Raw genomic sequence first — 15,489 nt, 5'->3', positions numbered from 1 at the left:
ACTCCTATTCTCACTTTTCACACTGATCTCAAAGGAGTACTCTAAACTAGCCAACTACTACTTCCTCCATACCACTTACTGTCTTAATGCTTGTCCTCTATATTTCTAGAATCACGTTTCATTACAATCACTTTCTTCTTCAAGGTCAAGGTGACCTCTAATTATAGATAAAGCTTTTGCTGTTGATAGCTGTCCACATTTGACTCTTCTGACACTCTTGCTAGATGCCAGCATGCACTGTCCTTCCTCAGCACATTGGGGACATGCCTCACACTTTCCCATTAAACTTGTGGGCATCTCTGCACCCTCTTTAGTCTTCATTTGCCCTCAGCTTTCTTTTACATTTGAGAGAAATATCTACCTTCCTTGCGCTACTTTATAGAGGATTCTTTTTTTTATCTTTTTTATTTTTAATTTTTATTAGCATTTCCAATGATTATAAAAAAAAATTCCCATGGTAATTCAACTACTCCCACACACACACTTTCCCCTTTGAAATTCCATTCTCCATCATATTACCTCCCCATCTCAATCATTGTACCTACATATATACAATATCAACCTATTAAGTACCCTCCTCCCTTCCTGTCTCTTCCCTTTATGTCTCCTTTTTAACTTACTGGCCTCTGCTACTAAGTATTTTCATTCCCACGCAGAAGCCCAGTCATCTGTAGCTAGGATCCACATATGAGAGAGAACATGTGGCACTTGGCTTTCTGGGCATGGGTTATCTCACTTAGTATAATCCTTTCCAGGTCCATCCATTTTTCTGCAAATTTCATAACTTCATTTTTCTTTACTGCTGAATAGAACTCCATTGTATAGAGGTGCCACATCTTCATTATCCACTCATCAGTTGAGGGACATCTAGGCTGGTTCCATTTCCCAGCTATTATAAATTGAGCAGCAATAAATATGGTTGAGCATGTACTTCTAAGGAAATGAGATGAGTCCTTCAGATATATGCTTAGGAGTGCTATAGTTGGGTCATATGGTAGATCAATCTTTAGCTGTTTTAGGAACCTCCACACTGATTTCCACAATGGCTGGACCAGACTGCATTCCCACCAGCAGTGTAGAAGGGTTCCTGTTTTTCCACATCCCCGCCAACATTTATGATCATTTGTTTTCATGATGGTGGCCAATCTGACAGAGTGAGATGGAATCTCAATGTAGTTTTAATCTGCATTTCCCTGATGACTAGTGATGTAGAACATTTTTTTAGATGCTTATATGTCATTCGTGTTTCTTCCTTTGAGAATGCTCTATTTAGCTCCATAGCCCATTTTGTGATTGACTTGTTTGATTCATTATTATTTAACTTTTTGAGTTTTTTGTATATCCTAGATATTAATCAGATATATAGCTGGCGAAGATTTTTTCCCATTCTGTAGGTTGCCTCTTTGCTTTTTTCACTGTGTCCTTTGCAGTGCAAAATCTTTGTAATTTCATGAGGTCCCAGTGATTAATCTGTGGTTTTATTGCCTGAGCAATTGGGGTTGTATTCAGAAAGTCTTTGCCAACACCAATATGTTGAAGGGTTTCCCCTACTTTTTCCTCTAGCAGTTTCAGAGTTTCAGGTCTGATGTTAAGGTCTTTAATCCATTTGGACTTAATTCTTGTGCATGGCGAGAGAGAAGAATCTATTTTCATCCTTCTGCAGATATATATCCAGTTTTCCCAACATCATATGCTGAAGAGGCTGTCTTTTCTCCAATGAGTATTTTTGGCATTTTTATCGAATATCAGGTGGCTATAGCTACTTGGGCTTACATCTAGGTCCTCTATTCTGTTCCATTGGTCTACATGTCTGTTTTTGTACCAGTACCATGCTGTTTTTGTTACTATGGCTCTGTAGTATAGGTTAAAATCAGGTATGGTGATACCACGAGCCTTATTTTTGTTGCTCAGTATTATTTTAGATATTCGAGGTTTTTTGTGATTCCAAATGAATTTTGGATTGTTTTTTCTATTTCCATGAAGAACGCCTTAGGAATTTTGATATGGATTGCATTAAATGTGTAGATTGCTTTTGGTAAGATTGCTATTTTCACAATATTGATTCTTCCACTCCAGGAACAAGGGATGTTTCTCCACTTTCTAGTGTCTTCTGCAATTTCCTGCGTGAGTGTTGTAACGTTCTCATTGTAGAGATTCTTTACTTCCTTGGTTAGGTTTATTCCAAGGTACTTTTTTTTTTTTTTTTTGATGCAATTGTGAGTGGGAGTGATTCTCTGATTTCATCCTCTGTGTGTTTTTTTTTTTGTTTTTTTTTAGCATATATAAAGGCTACTGATTTCTGTGTATTTTTTTTTGTATCCTGCTACCTGGCTGTAGGTTTTGATCAGCTCTAACAGTTTGCTAGTAGAGTCTTTAGGGTCCTTTATGTATAGAATCATGTCATCTGCAAATAATGATAACTTGATCTCTTTCTTTCCAATTCGTATCCCTTTTATGTGTGTCTCTTGCCTTATTGCTATGGCTAAGCCTTCCAAAACTATATTAAATAAAAGTGGGGACAGTGGATACCCTTGTCTTGTTCCTGATTTTAGTGGAAAAGCTTCCAGTTTTTTCCCACCTAGCAATATGTTGGCTGTAGGCTTGTCATAAATAGCTTTTATTATATTGAGATATGTTCCTTTTATTCCCAGTCTCTGTAGGACTTTTATCATGAAGAGATGTTGGATTTTGTCAAATGCTTTCTCTGTACCCAATGAGATGATCATGTGATTTTTGTCCTTCAACCCGTTTATATAATGTATTACATTTGTAGATTTGCGTATGTTGAACCATCCCTGCATCTCTGGGATAAACCTACTTGGTCAGGGTGAATGATCTTTTTGATATACTCTTGTATTCTGTTTGCCAATATTTTGTTGAGAATTTTTGCATCTATGTTCATGAGGGAGATTGGTCTGTAATTTTCTTTTTTTTTGTTCTATCTTTGCCTGGTTTTGGTATCAGGGTGATGCTGGCCTCATAGAAGGAGTTTGGTAGAATTCCTTCTTTTTCTATTTCCTGGAAAAGCTTAAGAAGCAATGGTGTTAGCTCTTCCTTAAAGGTCTGGTAAAATTCAGCAGTGAATCCATCTGGGCCTGGGCTTTTTTTAGTTGGGAGATTATTGATAACTGTTCAGATCTCCATGCTTGTTATAGGTCTACTAAGTGATTAATCTCATTTTTATTTAATTTAGGTAGGTCATATAAATCAAGGAAATCATCCATTTCTTTCAGATTTTCATATTTTGTGGAGTATATGCTTTTATAGTATGTCCCTATGATTTTTTGAATTTCTCTGGAATCTGTTGTGATGTTACCTTTTTCATCTCTGATTTTATTAATTTGTGTCTCTTCTCTCTTTCTTTTGGTTAGATTTGCTAAGGGTTTATCAATCTTGTTTATCCTTTCAAAGAACCAACTCTTTGTTTCATTAATTCTGTGGATTGTTTTTTTTTTGTTTGTTTCTATTTCATTAATTTCTGCCCTAATCTTTTTTATTTCTTCCCATCTACTGATTTTTGGTTTGCCTTGTTCTTCTTTCTCCAAGGCTTTAAGGTGAAGCATTAGGTCATTTACTTGTAACCTTTCTAACTTCTTAATATAGGCACTTAAGGCTATAAATTTACCTCTTATAACTGCCTTCATTGTGTTCCAGAGATTTTGATAGGTTGTGTTCTCATTATCGTTTGACTCTATAAATTTTTTTATTTCCTTCTTGATTTCTTCATTGACCAATTCATCATTTACTAGTGTATTGTTTAGTTTCCATGATTTTGTGTATGCTCTGTAGCCTTTCTTGCTACTGATTTGTAGTTTAATTCCATTGTGGTCAGATAGAATGCAAGGAATTATTTCAATTTTCCTGAATTTCTTAAGATTTGCTTTGTGTCCTAATATATGGTTATAGCGGATTCTTAAAAGGTATGCTTAAAGTCTTCACCCATAGATGTAATTATGATCAGTCTTTTAAAAAATACTTAATTTTAGGGCTGGAGAGATGGCTTAGCAGTTAAGCACTTGCCTGTGAAGCCTAAGGACCCTTGTTTGAGGCTCGGTTCCTCAGGTCCCACATTAGCCAGATGCACAAGGTGGCGCACGCATCTGGAGTTCGTTTGCAGAGGCTGGAAGCCCTGGCACGCCCATTCTCTCTCTCTCCCTCTATCTCTCTCTCTGTGTCTGTCACTCTCAAATAAATAAAATTTTAAAAAATATTTAATTTTAATTTATTTATTGGAGAGAGAGAAAGAGAGAGGAAGAGAGAGAGAGAGAAAATGGGCATTCCAGGGCCTCCAACCACTGCAAACGAACTCCAGTTGCATGTGCCACCTTGTGCATCTGACTAATGTGGATCCTTGGGAACTGAACCAAGGTCATTTTGCTTTGCAAGCAAATGCCTTAACTGCTAAGCCATCTCTCCAGCGCTGTGATCAGTCTTTTTATAATATGAATATACTACAAATGACTAACTTCACTTGTCTGACCTCCAGTGCCTGAGATACAAATTAAGTGAAGTTCCTATATAAACTAGGAAAAGTTGCTAATCACCCTTTCAAGAGTAAGGGCACTGTTGACAAGAAATGGAAGTGGTGAGCTGGAGAGATGGCTTAGCAGTTAAGTGCTTGCCTGTGAAGCCTAAGGACCCCAGTTTGAGGCTCAACTCCCCAGGACCCACGATAGCCAGATGCACAAGAGGGCACACATGTCTGTAATTTGTTTGCAGTGGCTGGAGGCCCTGATGCGCCCATTCTCTCTCCCTCTCTCTATCTGCCTCTTTCTCTGTCTGTCACTCTCAAATAAAGAAAAAGAAAAAAGAAATGGAAGTGGTGTCTTTAGAAGGTCGGAATAGAGCTGTGTGGCTATGGTGCCGGTTCATACATGTGAATGGTGGGAGGTGAGGATGGGAGTAACAGATTGAGGTTAGCCATAAAGGAATGTAAATACCAGGCATGAGTTCCCGACATACTTAACATACAATCAAATACAGGCAATAACATGTGCCAGAACATTAGCACAGAAGAATGAAACTTCTATATTAAAACAACTACTTGCATAAGAATCCCAAAATAGTCACCCATCCATCTGATGGAAAGAAGTGTCATGGCACAACAAAGAGAGTCCTTCTCACCTAGGGGCCTCGGTGATGCCTTATTTACATTCTTCCAGCTACATTACAAGCATAGGCTTAGCTAGTTTCTGCTCTTCTTTTCTAGCTTCCTCTTAATTTTTTTCAATATTTTTATTTATTTGCAAAAACAGGGAGAGAATGAGAGAGAGAATGGGTGTGCCAGGGCTTCTAGCTGCTGCAGACGAAATCCAGATGCATGTGCCACTCTGTGTATCTGGCTTTATGAGGGTACTGGGGAATTGAACCCAGGTCATTGGCTTTGCAGGCCAGTGCCTTAACCACTGAGTCGTGTCTTTAGTACAACCCACCCCCCCCCGTGCCTTTTTTCAGTCTGCATTCAACTTCAGCCTTTGCATGCGTGTGAAAGAAGTATCTAGGCTCCCTTGGTTACTTCATAGAGAATATTTAAAATGTACTCTGGAGTTGATGAGAGGACACAGAGGTTAAAATGCTTGCTTGTAAAGTCTACTATCCCAGGTTCAGTTCCCTAGTACCCACATAAAACCAGATGCACAAAGTGCATGCATCTAGAGTTCATTTGCAATAGTCAGAAGCACTATTGTCTGTCTGACTATGTTTCTCCCTCAGTTTCTCACTCAAATAAAATGAATAAATGTATTCTAGCCAGGCACGGTAGCACATGCCTTTTATCCTAGCACTTGGGAGGTATGAGTAGGAGGATTGCCATGAGTTCAAGGCCAACATGAGATTACATAGTGAATTCCAGGTCAACCTAAGCTAGAGTGAGACCCTACCTCAAAAAAATAAAAATGAATAAATAAATGTATTCTATAGGTCTTGATTCTTAATGTAATTATTATGATCACTCTTTTTTATAGTCTGAGTATAATACAAATGACTAACTTCATTTTAAAGAACACATGGAAAGCATAATATTACTTTGTGGCTTAGGAGTTCAAACATTCAAGATATTAAAGTATTCATTTTCTCCTGAGACGGTTTCCTTTGGTTCTAATTAATACAACTGTCTTTACTAAACTTAAATAATAAAGCCACATGCTCACATGACTTTTTCTAATACAGGCAATACTGTCCAACAAAGGCAGCATTGATGCCCTCTTCAATGTGATTCCTCCAACGTCAGCATTAGGAGCCTGCTTCATTTTCAGTCCCAAAGAAGGCATCATTGAACCAAGTGAATTCCAAGCTGTCCAGATCTCCTTCAGTTCTGCTATCCTGGGGCACTTCGAAGAAGAGTTCCTGATCGATGTCAATGGGTCACCTGAGCCTGTGAAACTGACCATTAAGTAAGTTGCATTTATAACTAATGTGTTAACTAAGTGAAGGGTTTTTTTTTTTAACCTCCTGCTTACTTGAGCTTCAAAAGTAGATGATGTCTTGGCTGTACATAACTGCTTATATGAACTTTGGCATAGTGGTATATGTTAACTTCTACCAGTATTCCCATAATGGACACTATTATAATGTGGACGCAGATCTTTTGGGAGATCTAGTTTAGCTGTATCTTTTACTCTATAAAATAAGGATTTAAATGCTAAGCTCTGGTTACACTCTACGTTTTAGAATGATTAGATTAAATAAATTATTGCAGTTAACACCCAAATAAAATGTTCTTCCTGGAAACAGCTTTGGTTGTTACCACAGTTCCTCTAAAGTTTTGCCATTGTTCTTATTTTGGGGATATTCTTTAAACAATATTAACTATTATGCCCTCAAGCATTATGGAAGAGCCCACATATAGTTATGTCATCCCAGGCTAGACACTTAAAGCATTTATATTGGAAGTCTTCTAAGGACTTTTCTAGCTGTCTGTGGTCATTGATAGTCATTAATGGAAGAGTTTGTCCTTGGCTTTTGAAAAGAAATTTTTGTTACCAATCCATTTGACAGATAGATATACAACTTTGACTCCTGAGACTTAAAACAGCCATTCTCTCAAATGGAATGATCACATTTTCAGAACACATTGCTCCAACCCTGGTGCCCACTGCAACAGATTAATTGCCATGACAGTCCCTCTTATAGTTACTCTTAGCAGGGCTCCATCCATATATAAGCTGATATATCTCTTGGAGTTACAATAATATAGGAAAGAGATAGATGTGTGTGTGTGTGTGTGAAGTAGTAGTAGTAATAGTAGTAGTAGTATACCAGGAAATTTATTGATCTCATGGTACATACTGAACTTCAGAATCTTATTAGCTCTAAGGTAGTAACCTTTTATTCTCAAATTCAACCTCAGAACCCATGTTTATGGGATGAATTGTGTCCCCTCAACATTCAGATACTGAATTCCTAATTCTTAAGAATGTGTCTGTTCTTGTAGACAGGGCACTTTGGGTAACTAAGGTAAAATGAAGTGACAGGAGTGGGCTCCAAGCAAACATAATTGTTCTAGAAGGGAAAATTAGGACACAGACACACATAGAAAAGGAATGAGTGAAGTCACAAAGTGAGGATGCCTTCTACAAACTGAAGGCAGAGGCCCTTAGGAAGAAACAAATAATACCAAGACCCCAGCCTTTCAAGAATTATGGCAATAAGTTTTTATTATCTCCTGCCCAGTATATGGTATTTGTGTTATATACAACCCCTAACAACCAAGGGTGAATGGCCAGGCATCCCTCACAATAATAATTTTTAAATTATTTATTTATTTATTTATTTATTTATTTATTTATTTATTTATTTGAAAGAGAGAGACAGGCAGACAGACAGACAGAGACAGTAAATATGGGTGTGCCAAGGCCACCTGCAAATGAACTCTACACACATTTGCCACTTGGTGCATACTGGGGAACCAAACACTGTATAAACAAGCACCTTAACCACTTAGCCATCCCTCTAGCCCCACAATTTTTGCACGTGTATGTGGTGTGAATGTATGTGTGTGCTTTTTCATATGTGTGTGGGCATATGTATGTGTGGATGTACATGCAAGTGTATGCATGTGCATATAGAGGCCAGAAGTCAATGGCAGGGATCTTCTTCAGTCACCTTCCACCTATTTTTTCAAGGCAGGCTCTCTCAGTGAACCAGAGTTAACCAATTCAACTAGACTAGCTAAACAACAAGCCCTAGAGATTCTCCTGTCTATGCACCCCCAGTGCTGTGGTTACAGGCACACACTGCTATGACCAGTTTTTATGTGGGTGCTAGGGATCTGAGTTCATGTCTTCATGTTTATGCAACAAGTACGTACCTGACTGAGCCATCTCTACAACCCCATTATCATTTTCAAGTCCCAAAACTGAACTCACAGACATTTGCAATTTTTTTCCTCAATCCATCTGTGTTTATTATATACAAAATTGTGATTGTTTTCCAAATATTTATGTAACACAGACTCTTCCAGAAGGTTCACCATACTTAACGTGGCCTGTGACTGATATATCTTCAGGTATGTGTGCAATATGACAAGGATGGAAATATGCCTTCACTGCATAAACGCCAACTGCTTCTTATGTCCATAACAACTTACATCTCATGCAAGCAGTTCATCTGGTTCCTTGAAGGTTCTCTGTAATCTTCAGCACATCAACCCTAAAAATTTTTGGACCAGGGCTGGAGATATGGCTTAGTGGTTAAGCACTTGCCTGTGAAGCCTAAGGACCCCAGTTTGAGGCTTGATTCCCCAGGACCCATGTTACCCAGATGTACACGGTAGCCTATGCATCTGGAGTTCTTTTGCAATGGCTGGAAGCCCTGGCACACCCATTCTTTCTCTCTTTCTCTCCCTGTCTGTCGCCCTCAAATAAATAAATATTTAAAAAAAAAAATTGGATCAGGGGCTGGAGAGATGGCTTAGCGGTTAAGGTGTTTGCCTGCAAAGCCAAAGGATCCTGGTTCAATTCTCCAGGACCCACGTAAGCCAGATTCACAAGGGAGTGCATGTATCTGGAGTTCATTTGCAGAGGCTGGAGGCCCTGGTGTGTCCATTCTCTCCCTCTCTCTTTCTCTCTCTCTCCCTCTTTCTCTTTCTTAAATAAACAAAATATTTAAAATATTTAAAAAATTTTGAATCAAATTTTATGATTTCCTGGCATAAAAGTATTGCTCAAAATTATTCCTTCTGTAACATACAGTACATAAGCAAGCCCCTACAAAAAATGAGGAGGTAATACCTTAAAGCTCTACTCTTATGCATATTTAAGTTAAATAATCAGTAACCTTTATGAACATAGACACAAAAATCCTGAATAATGCACCAAATCCTGCAACATTTAAAAAGGATTAAACACTATGATCAAGTAGAATTTGCCCCAGAAATTCAAGACTGACTCAAGAAATAAAAATCAGTCAATGGAATTGAATATTAATGTCAAATAATATCCAGAGAATAAATGAAAAAACCCACGTGAGGGTCGGAGAGATGACTTAGCGGTTAAGGCACTTGCCTGTAAAGCCAGAGGACCCAGGGTTGACTCCCCAGGACCTATGTTAGCCAGATGCACAAGGGGGCGCACACATCTGGACTTCGTTTGCAGTGGCTGGAGGCCCTAGTGTGTCCATTCTCTCCCTCTGTCTCTCTCTCTCCCTGCTTATTTCTGTATCTTTCTCTCTGTGTCAAATAAATTTTTAAAAAACCTACATGATTGTCTCATTGTACAAAAAAGGTATTTACCAGAAGAATTCATCACTCTTTCATGATTTAAAAAGATAAACAACTCAGGAACCTATCAATAAAAGTAAATTTCTCCAGCATGAATCCAACCTGAATTTAAGAGCTAAATGAGGAAATCATTAAAAGTAAATATATAAATATCATGACTTTGGATTAGGCAATGGTTTCTCAGTCATGACACCTAAGCACAAGCAACCAAAGGCAAAAAGGGGTTTTACTTGTTGTTGTTCAGTCAATAGATATTGTTTGACATTAGTGTTCCATTGGCTGATTTTTATTTCTTGAGTCAGCTTTGCATTTCTTGGATAAATTCTACTTGATCTTAGTGTTTCATTCTAATTTCATCAAATTAGATCTCATCAAAATATGGGAATATTTGTGCTTCAAAGTATACTATCAAGAAAGTAAAAGTAAGTTTGAAGCCATCCTGTGACTACATAGTGAATTCCAGATCAGACTGAGCTAAAGCAATACCCTACCTCAAAAAACAAAGTAAGGGCTGGAGAGATGGCTTAGCGGTTAAGCGCTTGCCTGTGAAGCCTAAGGACCCCGGTTCGAGGCTCGGTTCCCCAGGTCCCACGTTAGCCAGATGCACAAGGGGGCGCACGCGTCTGGAGTTCGTTTGCAGTGGCGGGTAGCCCTGGCGTGCCCATTCTCTCTCTCTCTCTCTCTCTTTCTCTCTCTCTCTCTCTGCCTCGTTCTCTGTCTGTTGCTCTCAAATAAATAAATAAAAATAAACCAAAAAAAAATTTAAAAAAAAAAAAAAAGAAAAAAGAAAAAACAAAATAAAATAAAATAAAGGCTTCAGGATAGAAGAATGTATTTGCAACTCACACATCTGATAAGGGACTTGTATATAACATATATGTGTATATATATATATATATATATATATATATGTATATATATATATATATATATATAGAGAGAGAGAGAGAGAGAGAGAGAGAGAATAGCTAAAATTCAATAATTAAAACACCATATTTAAAAAATTTTTTGTTTATTTTTATTTATTTGAGAGAGAGAGAGACAGAAAGAGAAAGAGGCAGATGAGAAAGAGAGAGAATGAGCATGCCAGGGCCTCCAGGGCCTCCAGCCACTGCAAACGAACTCCAGATGCGTGTGCCCCCTTGTGCATCTGGCTAACGTGGGTCCTGGGGAGTTAAGCCTCAAACAAGGTCCTTAGGCTTCACAGGCAAATGCTTAACCGCTAAGCCATCTCTCCAGCCCAAAACACCACATTTTTTAAAACTGCAAAAGCTTTTAAGACACTTCTCTATAAAAGCATAGACAAATGAGCTATAAAATTTAAAACTCTCAACATCATTAATCATTAGGGAGATGCAAATATTAGTTGGATAGTACTTCTCAGCCACTTGGATGATTATAAAAACAAAAATGGAGCTGGAGAGACGGCTCATCAGTTAAGACACTTTCCTGTGAAGCCTAAGGACCCATGTTTTACTCTCCAGATCCTACATAAGCCAGACACACAAGGTGATACAAGCATGCAAGGTCACACATGCACACAAGATGGCACATGTATCTGAAGTTCAACTGAAGTGGCTGGAGCACTGGCATGCCAATTTCTCTCTCTCTCTCTCACACATAAAAAAAAAATATGAAAAACTCAGGATTGGTGAAAAAAATGGAGGAGGAACCAGAACACCCATACATTGATGATGAACATATAATATATGACAGCCACTTCAGAAAACCATCTGTCAGCACCTCAAGCAGGTAAACACTGAGTTACTACATGACCCAGGAATTCCATTCCTAACTATATACAACAGAGAAATGGATACATACTCACACAAAAACTTGTTTTTGAATATTTATAGCAGCATTATTCATAGTAGCCTAGGATAAACAAAATGTGGTATATTCATTCATAGAATGTTGTTGATTATAAAAAATAATAAAAGAATGAAGTATGTAATACAACATGGTACAGTGGATAGACCTTAAAAACAATCTGAGAAAGTGAAAAAAGCCAGTCAAGTTCACATTCAAACAAGTGCAAATGGACATACACATACACATAGAACATGAGTCCATTGACATGAAGTGCTTAGAATAGGTTAATCCATGTAAATCAGTAGATTAGGGCTAGGGATGAGAGGTAGAGAGTGATAATAGCTGAAGGGCATGGGATTTCTTTGTGAGGTGAGGAAAATGTGCTAAGATTGTGACTGTTGCTCATTATCTGAAACTGTATAAACACTATTGATCTGTGTATTTTTTTCTTTGTGTGTGTATAGTGTATACACATGTGTGTGCAGATATGCCTTTGCACATGCATGTGGAGGCCAGAGAAGAGGTTTAGTGTGCTCTATCACTATTCTGCTCTGTTTTCTTGAGACAGAGTCTCACTGAATCTAGAGCCACCATTTTTAGTCAGACTGACTAATCAGCTAGCCACAGTGATGCTCCTCCCTCTGGACTAGGGTTACAGTGTGCCCAGCTTTTTTTTTTTTTTTTTTATGAGAAAGAGAGAAAGAATTGGCATGCCAGGGCCTCCAGCCACTGAAACCTTGTGCATGTGTCACCTTGTGCGTCTGGCTTACATGCAATCTGGGGAGTCAAACATGGGTCCTTTGGCTTTGCAGCAAGTGCCTTAACCATTAAGCTGTCTCTCCAGACCATCTAGCTTTTTTGTTTTTGAGGAAAGCCAAAAAAACTGGCCTTTTTTTATGAGAAAGAGAGAGGGAGAATTGGCATGCCAGGGCCTCCAGCCACTGAAATCGAACTCCAGACATGTGTGCAGCCTTGTGCTCATGTGCAACCTTGTGTGCTCACATCAGTGTGTCCTGGCCTATGAAGGACCTGGAGAGTCAAACATGGGTCCTTAGGCTTTGCAGGCAAGTGCCTTAACCACTAGACCATCTTTCCAGCCCCAGCTTTAAAAATAAGAACTATTTTTATTTATTTATTTATTTGACAGAGTTGGGGGAGAATGGGTGCACCAGGGCCTCCAGCAATTGCAAACGAACTCCAGATGCATGTGCCCCTTTGTGCATCTGGCTAACATGGGCCCTGGGGGATCGAACCTGGGTCCTTTGGCTTTGTAGGCAAACACTTTAACTGCTGAGCCATCCCTCGAGCTCCCCAGCTTCTTTTCTTTTAATGTGGATTCTGTGGATTGAATTCACATTCTCATGTTTGCACAGCAAGTGTTCTTACCCATGGAGCCATCTCCATATCCCTAATTTGTACACTTTAAATGAATGAATTATAATGTATAATTGGTGCATCTGTCATTTAAAACATTTCAGTATCCCATAATATTCAACAAGGGTTCTGTAATTTTCTGGGTGGATATTTTATTATTGTTACTATTATTAGTGCTGGGGATTGAACCTGAGGCCTTGTGTATGTTAGGCAATCAATCTTTCAGTGAGCTACATCCCCAGCCCAGATATTTTAAATCTCTAATCTCTTCTCCTAAATATCCTAAAGTAAAAGTGCTTATCATTAGCAATGAATGAATAGTTAAAGTGTACTTGTGTCTTCCCCATTATGTCTAATAGGATCTAGCAATCTCTCAAGTGAACCTGGACGAATATTCCCGTTGCTCTATGGAGATTAAGTCTCTCATTCTATCTATCTATCATCTATCTATCTATCTATCTATCTATCTATCTATCTATCTATCTATCTATCTATCTATTTATCTTCTGGATATTACCATTTTCCCTCAAGTTTCCATGTTTTCTTTTTAATGTTCATTTCTGCTTTCTTCCACTGGAAGGAAAACTCAACTGCTGAGGAAATGTTTACAGGCCTCTATCACTAAATTATTCAACAATTTCTAAGAGAAAGACTTGCCTAAATTTCCTTCCCTACTTTTTAAAGCTCAGTGTTGGGTGTGTTCAGAAATGTTCTAACCCATTAAACCATGAACAGTAATTGTTGAAATCCTGTTTAATGTCTGGTGTCATACATAAATAACTGGTTATTAAGGCTGAAAATGCATGTATAGTATAATCTGCTTCCAACATAACACTGACTTCACTTATTACTTTGGGGGAGTGGAAACTTCTTTGGCCTTCAAGAAATGTCTGTGAAGTTAATGTTACAGATTCTAGAATTTTATTTTTTTATTCCCTTATGGCCCAACAATGGCATTGATACCACATAATTTTGGCTAATACACCTTGAAATTATTAGGATAAATATACTTTTTTTTATTTCTTAAATTACATGAAACTATAGTTTAAGTGTTTGAATAAACAATACTATAAAATTGTATGTGTTTATAAAATTTCCTATGAGCAGTTTTGTTTCCTTTTTTAATTTTTTATTTATTTATTTATTTATTTATTTTTATTTTGTTTTTTTTGAGGTAGGGTCTCACTCTAGCTCAGGCTGACCTGGAACTCACTTCAGGGTGGCCTCAAACTCGTGGTGATCCTCCTACCTCTGCCTCCCGAGTGCTGGGGTTAAAGGGGGTGTGCCACCACGCCCAGCTGATTCCTATTTTGTTAATGTTACTTTATAAAGCTTGAACCATAGTGTGGTAGTTTGAATGTATGTCCCTCATAGACTAAGGTATTTTTTCCATATACTTTTTATTTATGTATATAAATATTTTTACATAGATTACAGTCTTGTATCCCCTCATCCTCTTCCCCATTTCCCTGAGGGCCCTCCTCAGTAGGGTCCTTAGTGTTCTCTTTTGGGTACTTAGGGCCTCTGCCAGTTTATGGGGACAGCTGTATCTCAGGATAGTTCTACTCACCCTGTGGCTCTTAAAATCTTCCCACCCACTCTTCTGCAGCAATCCCTGAGCCTTGAGTGTGTTAGCAGTTTGTTTTTAGTGTTGAGTTCTCTGTATTTCTGTCTCGATGTGTTTCTGTTCACCTCGGTATTTATTGCTGTTTCCCTAGAGGGTTGGCAGGCTAGCATTGGGAGGAATACTCGTGTTGATGCTTCCTCTGCAGTATCTCCTGGACCTGGTAAATGTGATAGAGGTGGCACATTTCATGGTGAGCAATCTGTTATCTTGTTGAATTGGTGGATCTTGAATCTCCCCGGAATTCTTTGCCATCGCATAATAAAAGATTCTCCAGCCAAGGGTAAGAGCAACTTTGATTGGGGGCGGGGGGTATACATACAATTTTGAGAAACAGTTATATAGGATATACATTCAACTTGTCCAGAGGACAATGGGGGCTTCTCTCTGGTAGTTGTGTGTTTTTGTGTGTGTGTGTGTGGGAGGGTGCTCTGGCTTGGTTCCAGCACCAGTTATGAGCTTCTCCCAGTGAGTGGGTCTCATGTCCAGTTGGGGCAGATGGTTACCCACACGGGCTACTATTGTACAAGTGTGTGCTTCTTAGCTGATGGGTGGCACAACTTGCAGCATCTCTTATTTACTCATGCTGTCGGTGACCATTATCACATACTAGCTCCCAAAGCACTTTTCAGTACCATGAGGGTTTATCAGGGGAGAACTGGCTTTCCTCTCAATTCCCATGTGGTCTCTTGGTGTCCTGGGATGGCAACCTATGGTTTCTTCAGCGATAGGGACTTACCTTTTATCTTTGTTGGGTAAATAAGCGCTTAGAAATGAACCTCACAGATTTTCCTAGACAACTGCTCACAGTGAGGTTGGGTGGGGGGATAACCCAGTTCTGGTCCTAGGATTCACAAGCCAAAGCCTGTGATTTTTAGGATTAAGCTTTCTCCACCTGCTACTTGGGTATATTGGTCTGGCTCATCCACCTCCCTTAATTGGGGGTTGTATCTTGTATACT

The 15,489-nt window shown here is 38.7% G+C and overlaps 1 protein-coding gene across 1 annotated transcript in view; it reads left to right on the top strand.

Annotated features, from left to right (window-relative positions):
* Nucleotides 1-15,489, top strand: part of Hydin (HYDIN axonemal central pair apparatus protein) — a 433,096-nt gene that overhangs the window by 136,486 nt on the left and 281,121 nt on the right. Inside the window, exon 11 of the mRNA XM_004659564.2 lies at nt 6,169-6,392. Coding sequence (XP_004659621.2) covers nt 6,169-6,392 — 224 coding nt within the window. The remainder of the gene's footprint in view (nt 1-6,168; nt 6,393-15,489) is intronic.

Source organism: Jaculus jaculus, chromosome 1 (assembly GCF_020740685.1).
Source record: "Jaculus jaculus isolate mJacJac1 chromosome 1, mJacJac1.mat.Y.cur, whole genome shotgun sequence".
In the NCBI taxonomy this organism is placed as follows: domain Eukaryota; kingdom Metazoa; phylum Chordata; class Mammalia; order Rodentia; family Dipodidae; genus Jaculus; species Jaculus jaculus.
The sequence above is the reverse complement of the archived record's forward strand: the minus strand, read 5'-3'. Positions and strand labels throughout refer to the sequence as shown.